This window comes from Phalacrocorax carbo, chromosome 5 (genome assembly GCF_963921805.1).
Source record: "Phalacrocorax carbo chromosome 5, bPhaCar2.1, whole genome shotgun sequence".
NCBI classification, from domain to species: Eukaryota; Metazoa; Chordata; class Aves; order Suliformes; family Phalacrocoracidae; genus Phalacrocorax; species Phalacrocorax carbo.
The window spans coordinates 42,730,099-42,747,784 of record NC_087517.1 but is presented as its reverse complement, the minus strand read 5'-3'; the positions used below and the strand labels follow the sequence as shown (position 1 = coordinate 42,747,784).

Below are 17,686 nucleotides of genomic sequence, written 5' to 3'. Positions count from 1 at the left end.
CTAGTAACACTGACAACATCAAACACCCCAAAGCCCTGGCTTGGTTTCTTAAAAATCATGAAGGTTCATTCACTATTAATGGTTCTTGCCTCTCCATTCTGCAACTAGCTCAACAACCATAAGGTTTTAAAAAAATAGTAAATTTTTTTTTACAAGGAAAGCAAAAATTAACAATTAATCACTTCTCCCAGGATTTACAGAGAATAATATAAATTACTGTAAGAAATACCATAAGGAATAGTGGTGATATTATCTGTGTTTCAGAAGACCTGACTTCTTGCTTTATTGTCACAGATTGACAATAGATAACAAACCTCTTAAAAATATTAATCTTTGAAAAGGAAAAAAAAAAAAGCCTGAAACAAGTCTAAATTCTCTGGAGCATTCCCACTTGGTGAATGGGCTCCCTGTGCCTGACACTAGTTAATTAATCTCCTCAATCTAAATTGCTTCTTCTGCATCCCCAATCTACAGGAAAACTTAAGCAAGACCTGAATGCCTAAGAGGGGAAGCTGTATTTATTTAAGGTACCATTTAGTAGCAGCAATTTTCTTTCTTCGTTTTTTTCTGTTTTCTGTCTCCTGGATTGGGCTTAGTCTCCAGGGATGCAGCAGCCTCCGGGTTAGCTATTTTTAACCTGTTTGGGGTTGGGCATGTACTCTGGGAATGGGTCTAAAGCAGTAAGACAGTAGCAAGAGCAGCAGAGATGCAACCTCAGGCACACAGGTGATATTCCCTCTGCTGAACCGCACTGGGGTGATGGAAGCCACACATGAATCACAGAATCACAGGCTGGCTGATGTTGGAAAGAACCTCCAGGGATCATCTGGTCCAACCCCCCTGCTCAAGCAAGGCCACCTAGAGCCAGTTGCCTAGGACCGTGTCCAGATGGCTTTTGAATATCTCCAAGAATGGAGACTCCATTACCTCCCTGGGTGACCTGTGCCAGTGCTCAGAGTGCTCAGACACCCTCACAGAAATAAAGCATTTCCTGATGTTCAGAAGGAAGCTGCTGTGTTTCTGTGTGTGCCCATTGCCTCTGGTCCTGTCACAGGGCACCACTGAAAAGAGCCTGGCTCCATCCTCTTTGCACCCTCCCTGCAGGTATTTATACATATTAATAAGATCCCTCCATGCTTTCTGTTTTCTAAACAGTCCCAGCTGTCTCAGCCTTTCCTCATAGGAGAGATCCTCCAGTCCCTTTATCATCTTCGTGGCCCTTTGCTGAACTCTCTCCAATAAGTCCATGCCTCTCTTGTATTGAGGAGCGCAGAACTGGACCCAGCACTCCAGGTGTGGTCTCACCAGTGCTGAGTAGAGGGGAAGGATCACCTCCCTAGACTTACTAGCAACACTTTTAGCTAATGCAGCCCAGGATACCACTAGCTGTCTTGCAGCAAGGGCACACTGCTGGCTCATGTTCAACTTGGTGTCCACCAGGACTCCCAGGTCTCTTTCTGCAGAGCTCCTTTCTATCTGGGTGACCCCCAGCACACCCTGGCACCTGGGGCTGTTCCTCTCCAGGTGTAGGACTTTGCACTTCTCCTTGTTGAACTTTATGAGGTTCCTGTTGGCCCATTTCTCCAGCTTGTTGAGGTCCCTCTGGATGGCAGCACAACACCCTGGCATATCAGCCACTCATCTCAGTTTAATGTCACCTGCAAATTTGCTGGGGGTACACTATGCCCCATCATCCAGATCATTAATAAAGATATTGAACAGGATCTGATCCAGGATTGACCTCTAAAATGAAACTTCAGTCTGAGCCAGGAAAGTCCATGGTGGCCATGACCTTTGGGGCTGGACATGCCCTGCATGTCCCAGCAAGGCCAGTGGTGGGGCAGCCCCGCTCTGCGTGGGGGAGCCAGGAGGGTGACACCGGCCGGGAGGGGACAGCGGGGACCCTGCAGGCACCAGCTCCATCCAGCGGTCAAACGCTTCCCTCTAGCGACACAGGAGCACAAGAGCAAGAGTCCTACCAAGGTGAATTGCAGCAGTCGTAGGACAACCTTCTGTCACTGCACAGGGTGTGTGGTAGTTTGGGGTTTTTGCCCTTTGCCTTTACAAATCAGGCTCTATCAATGCAAATAACCCTTCTGCCACCCAGCTTCGTGATGCTGTGTGGTTGCTCTGAGGACTTGCAGGTGCTTGAAGTGAAAAGGCCCGCTTGCCAAGGAGGATGCAATTGGGTGGTTCATCCATTGCCCTTCCTGAAAGTCTGGGCTGGGTTGATCTCTGCTTGCAGAGAGGCGGTCAGCCCCAGAAAACAGCCTCCTGCAGACCCCTGTGGCCTGGACTGATGGAGCCCAGCATCTGCTGGTGGGTGACCACTGCTCCCACATCGGTGGGGACCTTACTGGGTGCAGCGGGTTCAGTCCCTCCCTCCCCTTTGCTGCATGGAGTTAAGAAAAAGAATAAGCAGGAGCAACATAAGGACCTGAGAAACTGAGAGGTCTCTGGCTTCCCTGGGGCACTGCAGAGAGCAATGCCAATGCCCATCTGGTCAGCTCTTCATGCCCAGGGGCAGCAAGGGTGGGGTGGGGACTGATGTGACAGGGCAGCTTTGTAGTAGCAAAACTGTGCAAATGCCATGGGGAAAACACAACCTGGACTGGATGAGAGGTAGACATAGCTGCTGGCAAGGAAAGGCTGTCAGCTGGGTTAAGAAGGAGTTGACAAAGCTTAACAAGATGGTTTGGGTGCTGCCAGTGTGGTCACTTGCTCCCAGGGGACAGGACAGCTCACCCCCCTTCCCCTCCGCAGCATGTGTGGGCCCTCCTCTGCTCTTCACTGCTCAAATCCTTGATGATTTACACCCTAGTTGTGGCTACCAGAGAGCCCTGCAGGCCAATTCCTCTTAGCGAGGACTTTCTCAGCAGCAAACAAGGTGCCCTGTGGGTCAACTCACATTGTTTTGCTTTTTTATTCTGCTCACCAGCTTTTTGATTTTACCGACCAACTGCCTGAATAAAAGTGTCTGGGAGCAAAGCTGCACATTAAATGAGCATGAAAACACATACTTCCTGAGGCAATGATGTATGCTCAGATTAGACTCGAAATCCGATGGGAATGGAAGGGGTGAGAAGACTTGGGAAGGGGCAGTGTTTTGCCAGACCACAGCCCCTAGAGCTGCCAGGTGTGAGGGGTTTCTTTGGGTCCCAAAATAGAAAAGCAAGGCTTGTCTCCAGGCCATCACCAGGTGGCCCTAGAAAACAGCTTTTGCCAGTCTTGCTGAGCCTTCCCTGTCTGGTTAAATCTGATTGCTTTTATTTTATTTACTTTGGTTTTCTGAAAAGCAGGCTGGAAGCCAATGTCAGCCTTGAGAAAAGGAGGCTTAGAGGGGATCTCATGACCATGTACCAGTACTTAAGGGGCAGCTACAAAGAAGATGGAGACTCCCTTTTTACACGGAATCACATGGAGAGGACAAGGGTGAATGGACACAAGTTGCTCTTGGGGAGATTCCGGTTGGACATGAGAGGGAAATTTTTCACAGTGAGGACAGTCAACCATTGGAATAATCTCCCCAGGAAAGTGGTTGGCTCGGACACGTTGGACACCTTCAAGAGTCGTCTGGGCAGGGTGCTGGGCCATCTTGTCTAGACTGTGTTCTTCCTAGAAAGGTTGGACTAGATCATCCCTGAGGTCCCTTCCAACCTGTGATTCTGTGATTCTGTGTGATGCTGTGATCTGCAGTCATCCATCTTCACCAGCATCTCTGGGAGGTCCTTTTGGCCCTGACCCCTTGGACAGGTTTTGGCTCTGCTGCCAAGCAGTACAGGGGGATGCTTCTGGGCTAAGGGGATGTGTTTGGCATCAAGCAGTGCTCCTTCGCAGCGCTGTGCAGACAGAAGAGGCATGCCTTGGCTCAGCTGCTACATATGTAGCAGGAACAGCCAGATGTCAGCACTGTGTCTGTCACACAGGTGCCCACAACTGCTGTCTACCTGGCAACTGGAGAGCATCCTAATGGAGAATTCATGCAAGGGAGGCATTGATTGCAAGGGAGGCATTGGTTTGCAAGCCTTTCACTTGCCAGTAAGCACAAGCATGCACCCCAGAGGCTTTCACCCTCCTTTAGAAATAACACAGCACTATGGGAAAAGCAATCTAAAACTGTGCAGTTAAAGGAGTTTGCCCAGGGGTAGGTTATACATACAAGACTATGTATTTTAGATGACCTCAGGAAGGGAAAAGCAGATAACAAATGCCACATGCTGGCAGCAGCTGTTTTGCAGCCAGGCTGTGCACTGACCCTGGCACAGCTGGAGCCTGAGCCCAGGGGCGAGATGGTTTGTTTGGTGGAAGAGAACTGCCCTGGGATGGAGGTGATTTGGGTTAAGCTCAGCCACAAAGAATGCTGCAACAGCGTAGGCTTCACCTTTCTGTGTCTACAAGTTCCACCTGTGAAGCTCAAGCAGGGGCAGATGCTTCCTTGTTCCACTGATGGTATGTCCCATGCCTGTGCCTGGCCTGGCACCAGGGCAATGAACTGCTGGCTGTCTGGAATGCCATCAAAAATTCCTTCCCCAGCTCTTAGTCAGCTCCTCCAGCCAGAGGAACTTAGGTTAGTAAATATAGAAGACCAAAAGAGGGCAGCTTTTAGCTCAGGTTCCTTCCCCAGCCCAGCAAACATAGGTGCTGGCCAGAGCAGAAATGTGCAGCCAGAACCAGGACACCAGCAGCACCCGGACCTGGCACTCCATGGCTCTGAGCGCCACTCCCAGCCTCTGGCTATTGAATCTCACAAGCCTCAGCATGGACCTCCCACACTTTGACCACAAAGCCCCAAACCAGACTCCTTCTCAGATCACTTATCCCTGTGGTGACCTTCCCAAGGTTGACCTGTTCTTCGTGCTTATCTCCCACCGTGCTTACCCTCCTTCCCTGGGGGGAGTGTCCCCCTGCCAGAAATCGCCCAGCAGCCAACAAGAATCGCTTGGGCTGTAATTCCAGCTTCGTGATGTGAACATGCAGCTCCAGCCCCATTTCTACACTTCATTAGATGTCTTGGACCCCACTTGATCGAACTACAGCTTTGCTGCATCGAGTGAAAATTAGCAGGCAGGTGATATGCAGCATGATGTGAAATCGCATCGGCAGGGTATCATGTCCCTTCACCACTGTGCCTAGAAGATGCTAAGCAGAGTGGTAATTCCCAAGCTCTAGAGGCTTGGTTAGATCTTGCTGTGATAGAGGGAACAATTGATGCTGCAGTTATGCCTCTGCCTCTTAGAGGAAGGAAGTCAGCATGGAACAGGCATGATTGCCCAGGGTGCAGCCTTGAAACTGAGTGTCCTCTACCCCGCACTGCCCACAGTGCTCTGTGGACAGTGGAGATGCTCTCTGTCCCCTGCCAGCCAGCCCTGGCCTACCCTCATACTTCCAGACTTGAGGCTTTGGTTTATTTAAGCTGTTGCTACAAGGGGAGCTTGGGGCTGGCTGGAAAGCAAGACTGGTGTGCATTAATCAGGTGTGAATTAGTAGCTGAGATCTGACCACCTACATGATTCTGGTTCATTTTTGCTCTAAATCAGGCTCCAGCTCTCTGAAGTAGCTGTAAACAACTGTACACCAGCTAAACACAGGTAAATCAGCTCTAAGCAGGATTTTCCCCTCTGGCCACGGAGCTTCTCCTTTAAGGATGGGGGGGGAGGGGGGGGAGGAAGAAAAAAAAAGCACAGGCAGCAAATAAAATACTCTGACATTTTGGGGGTCTAAGCAGAAATTTGTGGTACAAATCACCTGAGGAGGTAATATGAGATGCTGGTGTGCTGCTGGAGAGCCCTGGGTGATCCATGAACCCTAAATCTCCACAAGCACTGAGCTTTCACTCTCTTTGCCGTGCTTGCAGATCAGTAGGCTCCCAGATTTACTGCCCTGGGAATGGGTGCTGGGAAACTGAGGGGTTTTCTAAGCCTCCTGCTTATCACTGGTTGCAAGGATAATCTACTTGTCTTTTTTTTTTTTCTTGAGAGAGAGAGTCAAGAAAAATTATAGGGCAAAATCTGAAACTCTTACTCCTTTCCCAGGCAAAACAACATGCAGTCTTGGGCTAGAATTATGCCAGGGTAGTGAGTGGCTGAGACCGAGCATTATTCAGGACAGGAATGAGGGAGGGATGTGTGACCATGTCTCTGCAGACAAACCTGAACCACACTATACATCATATCTGTGTGTGCACCTCGATTCAGCATCCTTCCTCCTCTGTAGAAGTGTTTTAGCCTTAAAAAATAAAGTTTCTAGGCTGCCACATTATCGAGCAGCTCCCAAAGAGCCCTTTAAGGCCAAATTTCCTCCCCACCCTCACTGATTAGTCACTGGGGTGTTCAGTGTGTACCCCAGCATAGGGCAGCTTGCCAGAGACCAGTTCAGGTGGGTGCAGGTACTTTCTCCCCCTCAATTTTCACTTGGCTGCATCGTTCTTTGTATCCAAAACCAATGAATGTAGTGTCCTGGGGTAATGAAACCAGCAGGGTTTCAGTCTTCTCTCCTCCGGCCTCGGGATGCTTGTGAACACAAAAGCAGTCATTCTAAGCAGTTATTTACCCAGCTGGAGGCCAGGGAGGTGTGAAGGGTTATTCCCCTCCAGGCCCTGATTTGTTTGTGCAAAGGGTGTTGGGTGTCTGGTATTATGGTTCATCCAGGTGGGAGGAAGGGATTGCTCCTCCCTCCCTCTCAGCCCAGGAGATGTTTCAGCCACCCCTAGATGTGTCTGTCCTTGGCAAAGCAGAGATGACGGGATGGAGTATCTGTTCCCAAATAACATCTCTTTTCCTATAGGGTCCCCATGGGTGACTGATTTTGCTCCCCAGGGCTTGCTTTCCCTCCTGCAAAAAGTGGTAGCTTTGCTTCACCCGGCAGCCACAGCCCCAGGGGTCAGGAAGTACCAAGTTTAGATTAGATGTTAGGAAAAAATTCTTTACTGCAAGAGTGGTCAGGCATTGGAACAAGCTGCCCAGAGAGGTGGTGGAGTCGCCATCCCTGGAGGTGTTCAAAACATGTGTAGACGTGGCACTTCAGGGCGTGGTTTAGGAGGCATGATGGTGTTGGGTTGACAGTTGGACTGGTGATCTTAGAGGTCTTTTCCAACCTTAACAATTCTATGATTCAGAGATGAAGGACCAGCAAGGTACCCCTGCCAGCAATGTCCCTGTAACCCTTCTGAGGGCAGTGGACAATTTAGGTGTACGGAGCTCAGATGCAGCAGATAAATCATAGAATCATAAAGGTTGGAAAAGAACTCTAAGATCATCAAGTCCAACCATCAGCCCAACACCACTGTGCCTCCTAAACCTAAAGGTTTAAGGTCCTAAACCCTAAGGCTGCTGAAACCTCAATCTCTAAAATGGTCAGAGAAGGACATCCTACTTTCCTCATTCTCCACATACAGATTTTATTCCAAGCATCCAAGCAGTCAGCTAGGAAGCAGCCAAACCAAACTGTAGATGTTAAGGGAGAAATTCAAGTGATGTTTTCCTTGATCTGGTGTGAGACAGCCTTGCATCCCCTGCAGGTGCCCTCAGCTGCAGCAGCAGGATGCAGCATTCACCATGCGAAAACTGATGTCTGTCATCCCAGAAAATTGCAGGAACAAAGGCAGAGAGATCGCTTCTTTTGTCTCTGCCTGCTCAAGTTCCTCCTGCCAAATTTCATGGATTGGGAGAAAAAAGAGGCAGGCATTAGGGATGCAATGCAAGCAGAGCAAAAAAAGAGTGGGTTTTTTGTGTTTTTTTTTTTTTTTAATCCTAGCCTAACCCACCAGAAAACCCTTGTGCTCACCTTGCTTTAACCTGCAGACCTGTACTTGGTATGTGTGAGTTTGCAGAGGACATTTCCAGGAAGTTTCACACCAAGGAGATTCCTCTTTATCCAGCAAAATTCGGTAAATTGTGGCTAAAAGCTTGTAAAGCTTCCTAGTGGGTTTGTACAAATGTATGGAGGAAAAAACTCCAGTAAAAATTAATTATAACACACATCTGCTCTGGTCTTGTACTCCTCCAACTGCCTCCACTCCTGACTGCTTACAGCGACATGATGCTGGGCTAGATGGATTTTGTGCTGCCTTGGTAAGGTTGTTTTCACATCAGCTCCTTTAGAGGAAGATTTTGTTCTTCCTCGGTTTGTGGCTGTTCTGGCACTTCCTGGGGATGAGTCTGTAAAGTTTGCTTTAAGCTAGTCCTTGCAGGACTTTGCTTGGCCTGAGGAGGCATCTGAGGTCACGAAATGCAGCTGAGCTGCTGCGCTGCAGATGAATGGATTATTTCTCACTCTTGCATTAGGAGCTCTGTGGATTCAGTCATTTCTCTGCTATTATACTGCTGTTATCCATCCCTCCATCCATCCCTCCACCCATCCATCCAGGAGCTCCTGGAGGCCTCTCAGGAGTATGCTACTCTGATCCACAAGACCTCCTTGACCCCGAGAGCCTGCATGTTCAAATGGGCAGGGCTGGAAGGCCCAGCTCTGCATCAGGGACCCTCCCACACAAGGTTGAGCACAGGTGGATGAGACAAAGCAGAGAAAAACACCCAAGTGAGGCTGTCTCCAGAAATCACTCAAGAAACTGGTTGCAGAAGTTTGAATTGAGCATTTAGAGGGATCATCTCCTGTGAAATATTCAGTATATCTCTCTCATTATTCCCCTGTGCCCCTTTGCTCTCCCCCATTAACCCTTTAAGTAGGGATGCCTAGCTGTATCACACCACTTCTGCAGCCTCACAGGATAAAGCACTGCCTTTCCCAGGAGGAAGGAGTCCCATTAAATCCATGATGCTCTTTTCCCTCAGAGTAATTATCCAGAAGATTCCTATGGGACTTGTAGACTATCCAGCCCTTAATGATCCTGCATTACCTGGCCTTGTTATCCAGTGAGTGGGCTGGAAAGTCCTTGGAAAGGAAGAGAGTGGATGAAGGTGGGAAGGAGAGGGGCACAAGGAAAGGATGCTGACCATGACAGGTGCAGGTGCACTGTCCTCGAAAAGCCTCACCAAGGGCTTTCCCCCACTGTCAGGGTTCACAAACAGGGATGAGACTTTCCTATGCTGTATTAACTAGTGCTGCCTCCCCCAGCTCACACAGGCCCTGAAAAGCTGCCACTTGGGCAGAGCTCATCCATGAAACCCTAGCGGAAGAGGAGAGCAGCCCCCCTAAGCCAGCTGGAGATGCCAGTCCCATGCCTTGTCCCACCACCAGCTATTTGAGAGGTGGCTGTTGCAGTTCTGGCTCTCAGCGCAGCCTTCATGCTGTTCCCGCATCCCAGGCATTAGTCACCAGGATGCTATTAACTAGCCTCAGCCATCCCCAAGAATGGGAGCAGCCCTAATTACAGCTCTTGCCTGTTGATTTTGTTTGAGCTGGTGTCTCTGCTTTTAACGCAGAAACCAAAGGGAGTGGGCTAAGACAAATGAAGCTATGAAGAAGGAAGGGGCAGAAAAGGGAGAGAGGAGCCTGCACACTCCAGGAGTTGAGATGGTCTCTGCAAACTGATTTCCCCCTCCCCAGGTCACTGGCTTTGCAAGAAACTGCTGGCAAAAGCTGCTGCTTCAAGATTTTCCTTTGCCTGGGTGATAAGGGGCTAATTGGATGCGGATTAAAAGTCACTATTATGGATAACCCATGAGTGGGCTGTGGAAAGTGTGGGAAGCATCCTTCTGTTGTCCCTGTGCAGGGCACTGGTGGATGTGTGCAGGCTCCGGTCCTCTGTGTTTCACCAAAAAAAAAAAAAGATACAAAGATTCTTTAAAGCGAAAGATGAGCTGGGGGAAGGGAGATGAGCTTGGGGGGCTGGGAAGAAATAATTGCCATGTCTGAAAACAGTTACTATGGCAGCAACAGTCTTCTTGCTGCTGGAGTAAAATGTTGGGGACCAGCGAGCCTTGCCTTTGTCAGATACTCGCAGACACACATTTAGATGCTAATGCTGGCTTTAACCTTGGCTGCTTAACCTTGAGGTGATGGAAAGGGGAGGGGGGGAAGCAGAGCGGGCGGGGGGGGGGGGGGGGGGGGCTCCTGGAGAAGATGGGTTTCCTCTCCCTAAATTTGCCACTGAATGGACTTGGCAGACTCCTCTCAGCTGCGATTAACACTGTTATTTCTGCACTTAATATTCAGCAGGGGTTTTAACAGCTTATTTATGGATAGCTGGCATTAGCTGCAGCATAATTCACCACTGCAACGCTCCTGTTTATCTCCATCCCCTTGGGATCATCTGATATAAGGCAGTTTTTTAGAACATCCCCTAGGTTTGATCATCCTGTCTATCTAATCTAGCCTTTATTTAGAACTCAGAATCAACACAGGGGTGAAAAAAGGAGGGGTGCAGAGGAGGGAAGTCTTCTTCAGACTTTGGCTGTTGGGGGAAAAGAAATTTTGGTGTCCTATTTAGAAAAGGAAGCCTTTCGACTCAAAGGCTCAAAACTGTCTGCAGCAGCGGGGTGATGGAGGAGTCAGGGAGAGGTTTGGAAGCAGTGGAGGGTAGAGGGGGAATTCCCCAGGGGTGCTGCCTGGCCACAACAACAAGGGATGAAATAGCATCTCCTGCGATGGACCTGCACTTCTGGACCTGAGCATGAGCTCACAGCCAGAAGGTAAATTCCTAAAACACAAACCTATTGCGCACAGATCAGTCACTAATTCTTGGGGCATCCTGGCTTCCTGGCTTGCACTTGCCTAGGGATTATCTATCACAGCAACATTTAAGAAAGCTGTTGCTGGAACCATTTAGGCAAAAGAGACCGGTGCCTGATCTGCTGGTGACACCACTCACAGATTTGACCCTATTCTTCTATTTCTGGTGGTTTGGTTTTTTTTAATGCTTCAGCTCCTGGAGTCAGGCGATCACTTACAGCTTTCTCTTCCAACTTGCCTTTGGAAGCTTATTACCATTACCAGGCCATAGACCAAAGCCTGAACTCACACCAGCTCAAAGGCCAGCTGATTAGGACAACCCCGGTGCACAAAACATTTTCGTTTTCCATCCTGTACAACACCTGTGCCTTCCTTTTTGAATGGCTGTGCAGAGCACGGAGGCGATGCTGCTTCACACGGACCAAGGAACATGTCTCCCAGATGCATGCTGGGTGGGACAGAGCTTCCTGCACTTTTCACACTGTCACCACATGGTGTTTTCCATCAAAATTGTGCCCAGTCTCACCTCCGGAGACTGTTGCAGTGAACTGCCTGTATTTTTAATGATGGTATGTGTTAGCAGGTAATCTTATCTCCATGCACAGCCACAACATGCATCCTTGGGATGAAATATGAATATGAGAAATGATCCCACTTCAGCCTGACAATCCTCACTGCACGCTGTGTGGTGAAAGCATCTTAAATTAAAAGCAGTATCTGTCTTCTGCAGTACATTTCTTTCTCTGGGGCTTTCTAGTTAAGCTGTCAGATACAGTTGATATTTATTTTACAAATGTTGTAAAAGATGATATGGGTATTATTGTAGGAACAACCCTCACTCTGCTCTTTGGCTCAGGAGCAATAGCAGAAATAAATGCAATGGCAAAGAGCAGGGCAGGCCTTCCCCAGGGCATGCAGTGGAGGTGGCTTCCCTGTCCTCACGCTGGTGTAGAAGGGGCTTCAAGGAGGAGTACCTGGGCCAGCAGCTGCATGGCTTGGGGGACAAAGCTGTGCTGGGGTCTGGGGGGCTGGCTGGCCATGAGGACCTCAGGGGCTTTAACATGGGTTAGACTCATAGAATCACAGAATCATTAAGGTTGGAAAAGACCTCTAAGATCATCAAGTCCAACCATCAATTTAACACTCCCATGCCTCCTAAACCATGCCCTGAAGTGCCACATCTACACATGTTCTGGACACCTCCAGAGATGGTGACCCCACCACCTCTCTGGGCAGCCTGTTCCAATTCCTTTCAGTAAAAAAATTTTTCCTAATATCCAGTCTAAACCTCCTCTGATGCAGCTTGAGGCCATTTCCTCTCATCCTATCACTTGTTACTTGGGAGAAGAGACCAACCCCCACCTTGCTACAACCTCCTTTCAGGTAGTTGTAGAGAGCGATAAGGTCTCCCCTCAGCCTTCTCTTCTCCAGGCTCAATAACTCCAGCTCCCTCAACTGCTCCTCATAAGACTTGTTGTCCAGACCCTTCACCAGCAAGGGCAACAAAGCCCTTCTCTGGACACACTCCAGCAGCTCAATGTCCTTCTTGTAGTGAGGAGCCAAAACTGAACACAGTATCCGAGGTGTGGCCTCACCATAAAGGTGAACACACTGACCAAGGGTTGAAGGCATTCACAGCATTTATGAAGTGTGAAATGCAAAAAGCATTAACAGCAGCGATGAACATTAGTGTCATCGTCCCCCTGGATTCAGCACAGATGAGGTTTTTCCCCTCCCACCATCTCTCGACTTTGGGAGACTGTAACAACCCACTGGGGGGACACAGGTGCTCCATGTCCCAGCACCACACTGGGTGGTGGTGACTCCCAAGCTCCCAGTGCCATCACAGGCTTCTACCTTTCCAGGAGCACAGTATCGCTCTCCAGCTTCCTGGGCTGAGCTCATCACCAGTGCTAGTCATCCCCTCTGTGCCTGAACTGCTTCTGCAACCCCCCTGCGTCCCTCAGCTGGGGGTTATACATAGTGCAGCAGAAGGTCATGGAATCATAGAATAGAACCATAGAACGGTTTGGGTTGGAAGGGACCATTAGAGGCCATCTAGTCCAAGCCCCCTGCAGTGAGCAGGGACATCCCCAACTAGACCAGGTTGCTCTGAGACCCATCCAACCTGACCCCAGGAACCGGGCCTCCACTATCTCTCTGGACAACCCATTCCAGCGCTTCACCATGCTCATTGTAAAAAATTTCTTCCTTATACCCAGTCTAAATTTACCCTCCTTTAGTTTAAGACCATTACCCCTTCTCTTGTCACAACAGGCCTTGCTAAAGAGGTTGTCCCCATCCTCCCTATAGTCCCCCCCTTAAGTACTGAAAGGCTGCAATAAGGTCTCCCTGGAGCCTTCTCTTCTCCAGGCTGAACAACCCCAACTCTTTCAGCCTCTCCCCACAGGAGAGGTGCTCCAGCTCTCGGATCTTTTTGTGGCCCTCCTCTGGACCTGCTCCAACCGGTCCATGTCCTTCCTGTGCAGAGGGCTCCAGAGCTGGACGCAGCTCTCCAAGTGGGGTCTCACCAGAGCAGAGTAGATGGGTAGAATCGCCTCCCTCGACCTGCTGGCCACACTGCTTTCGATGGAGCCCAGTATACAGCTGGCTTTCTGGGCTGCAAGCGCACATTGTTGGCTCATGTCCAGCTTTTCACCAACCATTACCCCCAAGTCCTTCTCCACACGGCTGCTCTGAATCCCTTCATCCCCAGCCGTGTTGATATTGGGGGTTGCCCCGACCCAGGTGCAGGACCTTGTGTCCCTCCTTGTGTCTCCGTGCCTTGGTTTGGAAGTATTTTTGGCGTTATTTTTAATTATTCCTGCGGTTGATGATGACGGGAAGTGTAGGGATAACCAAGCTTTAACCACAGGCGGGCACAGGGGGAACTTGCTCCCAGGGGACCCCCGCTCCGGGGGCTGTCCCGGTGCAACGGGGCGCAGCAGGTCAAAGACCCGCCGCCGTTCCGGCAGTGCGGGCAGGCAGTGCGGGACGGGCAGCAGGTGGGCGGTGCAGGCAGGGGCGGAGACGGGCAGCAGGTGGCCGGTGCAGGCAGGGCAGGGCGGGAGCGGGGGGAAGGCGGCGGCGCGGCCCCTCCTCCCGGGCGGGGCGGTGACCGGCAGTCCCCGGGCGCTGCCGCCGCGTGGAGCCGCGCTGCCTGCACCCTGCCCGCACCCTGCCCGGCTCACCCCGAGCCGTGCCCCTGCGGGCCGCCGGCGGCGCGGGGATGGGGTCGGGGCTGTGAGGGCGGCGTGAGCCGTGGCCATGGGGAACATCTCCTCCAACATCTCCGCCTTCCAGTCCCTGCACATCGTCATGCTGGGCCTGGATTCGGCGGGGAAAACCACGGTGCTTTACCGGTTGAAGTTCAACGAGTTCGTTAACACCGTGCCCACCATCGGTTTCAACACGGAGAAGATTCGGCTGAGCAACGGGACGGCCAAGGGCATCAGTTGCCACTTCTGGGATGTGGGTGGTCAGGAGAAGCTGCGCCCGCTCTGGAAATCCTACAGCCGCTGTACCGATGGTATCATCTACGTGGTGGACTCAGTGGACGTGGATCGGCTGGAGGAGGCCAAAACAGAGCTGCACAAGGTGACCAAGTTCGCCGAGAACCAGGGTACCCCTCTGCTTGTCATCGCCAACAAGCAGGACCTGCCCAAGTCCCTGCCGGTGGCCGAGATCGAGAAGCAGCTGGCCCTGCATGAGCTGACCCCTTCCACCACCTACCACATCCAGCCCGCCTGCGCCATCATCGGCGAGGGGCTGACGGAGGGCATGGACAAGCTCTACGAGATGATCCTGAAGCGGAGGAAGTCCCTCAAGCAGAAGAAGAAGCGGTAGAAACCCCGCAGAGGCGGGGAGGGCTGGGGAAGCAGACAAAGGAACCGAGGGGGAGAGAACCAAAGCGATCCTTTTTCGTTGTAATTGTTATTTTTTTCCCCTCTTTTTTCCCCCCTCCTTTCGAAATGAAAAGACAACAGTGGCGATAACAAAGCCGCTCCTGCCAGCCAAGCCCAGATCCCGGCTGCGGGATCTCCCCTCCCACCGCCCCTTTACCCGGGCCACACCGTGCTCACAAGGGCCGACCCGGACCTCCGGGGCCGGGACGGAGACCTGCGAACGGGGGCGAGACACCCCACTCCCCTCCCCCTCCGTCTTTCGGGACCACCGAGCTTTTGTGTGCCGGGAGCGATCAGGGCAGGACCCTGTTGAAGTGCATTTGAGAGAAGCCCAGCGTGCTTATGGATCTTTAACGTGTGCATTTGGGGGAGGGGAGGGGGGGAATGGATGCTGGGGAGGGGTGAAGACAGCGCCTGGGCTCGGCAAGGTCAGCGGTGCCCCGATGCCTGCCCGCATCCCCGCATCCCTCCCCTGCGTTTTTCGGTGGGAAGGGGTGTTGGACCAGCACAAAACCCTCGTTGGTGGGGGTGATGGGTAAGGGGACAACCCCCCCACCCCGCCGGCTGGTGTTCCAGGGCACGGATGTGTGCAAAGCAAGGACAGGCAGCCTTCAGCCCCGGGGAGTGTGTAATGCTGCGGCGCAGGGGGTGCTTAGCAGTTGCTGACTGGTGCTGAGCTTCAAGCTGTCTGCTTTAAAAAAAAAAAAAAAAAAAAAAAAAAGGAAAAAAACCCAAACAGCAAGGGGTTTGGGAGCTGGAAACGTTGCTGGAAGTGTTTGGGGCGGGGGGTTGTCAAGGAGCCCCCTTCCTCAAAGGCTCAGACGTGTCACCTTCTAAAGCAAAACCCGGAGCAGGTCTTTATTGTGCCCAGGCAGAGGCAGGCTCGAAGGTGCTAATTTGCTCCAGCTGGGGTGATCCAAACTAGGGGTTATTTCTTAAAAAACAAAACAAAACAAAAACCCACGCACAGAAAAAGCAAGCTGCATGGTACCGGTCACCGTGCTGCTCCAACCGTCGGTGCAGGAGGTCAGGGCAGCACTTGCTAAACATGGGGGTTTGGGGTGGAGGGGTCAGGGCAAGGCAAGGCAAGACAGGCGGGTGCCGGCACTGAGATGGCTAGAGCTTGCAAAAATGTGTTCTGCGAAGGGACTCGGCAGCGCCGGGAAAATGGCAGGGTGTGAAGAGATTGGGGGGGGGGAGGTAGCATTGGGGGTGTGTGAGTTTTTTATAAAGATTTCAACCCGATTCAAAGCAGAGAGCCCCATGCTTCCAGCAGTAGCTGTGTGGGCTGCCTCTGCCTGCTGAGCACCCGGGCAGGGTCAGGCCCTGCTGCGTCCTTGTGCAGGTGGACATTTTGGTATTTGGATGGGACTGAGGTCCTGGGGACCAAAAATCATTCACTGTCTGTGTTTTGGCCTGGGACCCATCTCTCTGGAGGAGAAAACCAGGGTCCTGGCTTTCTATGCTGCCTATGCAGCAGAAGCAGGCAGCTCTCGGGGTGGGGACAAATATCCTGAATTTTGAGCCGTGTGGTCTGGTGGGTGTTTCTGGTGATTTTACACCAGCCTTCCCGTTTGAAAACCCCTTCCCAGAGCAGCCAAGGAGAAACCACCAAGCAGACAAAAGAAAAATGCCCTTCGGGTTTCAGGGAGTTGATTCTCCCCTTGCAGCGTTAACGCGGCACCTTCCAAATAGTGTGTTGGTGGTTTTTTTTGTTAGGAAACAAATGTTGCAGCCAAGTAGTATTTCTCTCCTTGCGGGATCTGAGTTCCCAATGCAAGTCCTGACTTGTATGCTTAGTGAGTGGGCTGGTCCCATCAGTTCAGGTGGCTCTGTTCCCACTTCCTTGGGTTTTCTTTGCTTTGTCTTCACCTCCAACACTTTGGTACTTGCTGTCGAGAGAGAGAAAAAAAATTTATTTATTTTTGATGCCACAGAAGCCACATGCATTAGCCCTTTTTTGGCGAGCGACCCATTTTAGAGGCGAAATATAAAGCTATGATTTCCCCACCAGCTCAAAAGCAATCAGGTTTTAAAAACAACACGTGCAGGCTATTAGTTGTGGGTTTTGTCTCTGCTGTCGAGACATAGGCCTTGGTTTGACAAACGCTGTCATGGAAAGCCTGGTGGCGTGCATTTACAGAGCTCAGTCCTTCCTGGGGGTTTGTTAGACCCAGCACAGCTGAGCATCCCCTTGGATAAATGGCTGGTTTTCAGCAGAGCACTTAAGCATGCACCGAACTAGCAGTGCACACTTGACGGTTCAGCTGAGCCAGGAGGGACGCTGTCGCAGTGCCGTTCCCACCAACTCTGCTTTCTGCAATAATTAAAAAAACGTTTCCAATTAGGAGCTAATGGCTTCCGTGGTATTTCTGTAACGTTTCACAACCGTATGCTGATTTTTCCTGTATGAAGATGTGTGTGACCTACAGTGGACTAGAAGAAGAGGTGCCTCAGCAAAACAGCGGTTAAGCGAAACTGCCTGGGTTGTTGCTCTGAAAACGTGCTGGGTTTTTTGCAGGACTGTGTGTCTTCTCTAAACATGTTTGAATGACCTTTTTTTTTTTCTAAGCAGCTGTCACAAGGTACCGGTTTCGTTTCCCCAGGTACCTTTGCGGTGTTCTCCATCAGTGTTGGATATCCTGCTGCCCACATCCTACCCTTGCCATTGTCCGTCAATCTGTGTTCCTCCTGTCTTTTCTTCTTTTTTTAAAAGATGCAGACATGATGCTGTGAACTGAAATAAATTATTTATACAATGAAAGGGCCTGATAAAAAAAAAAAACCAAACCCAGTGTTCTTCTGGTTATTTCTCAATATCAGTGCTGCGTTTTACAGTTGGTTCTCGTTGCGTGTTATGAAGGAGGTTAATCCTCCATCCCCATGCCCACGTCCCCTCTCCCTAGGGAGGCAGAAGTGACCTGCTCAGGATCACTGTGCACCCAGCGGCATGCTGGCACAGGTCTGTCACATGGCAGCCCTCTGCAGCGTGTCCCTCTAGGACATGGGGAACGTTGATAATTTTGCAGTTAATGAAATCTGAGCTCTTTTGCAGGTCACTTAATTTCTCTGCCTCTCTGCTGCTGTCTGTGAAAGGGGAGAATACTGTCTGGTGTGGGTATTTTCTTCCCTCACCTCTTATTTTAAATCTA

At 50.9% G+C, this 17,686-nt stretch overlaps 1 protein-coding gene across 1 annotated transcript; it reads left to right on the top strand.

Moving 5' to 3' along the window:
- The first annotated feature begins 13,737 nt into the window (after nucleotides 1–13,737).
- ARL4C (ADP ribosylation factor like GTPase 4C) lies at nucleotides 13,738–17,324 on the top strand. Its single transcript, XM_064452175.1, has one exon. The coding sequence runs from the start codon at nucleotides 13,897–13,899 to the stop codon at nucleotides 14,473–14,475; it is 579 nt and encodes a 192-aa protein (XP_064308245.1). The 5' UTR covers nucleotides 13,738–13,896; the 3' UTR covers nucleotides 14,476–17,324.
- Nucleotides 17,325–17,686: the final 362 nt, after the last annotated feature.

Excerpts from the sequence above, each read along its gene's own strand:
- ARL4C (XM_064452175.1), top strand. The coding sequence starts at position 13,897 with ATGGGGAACATCTCCTCCAACATCTCCGCCTTCCAGTCCCTGCACATC.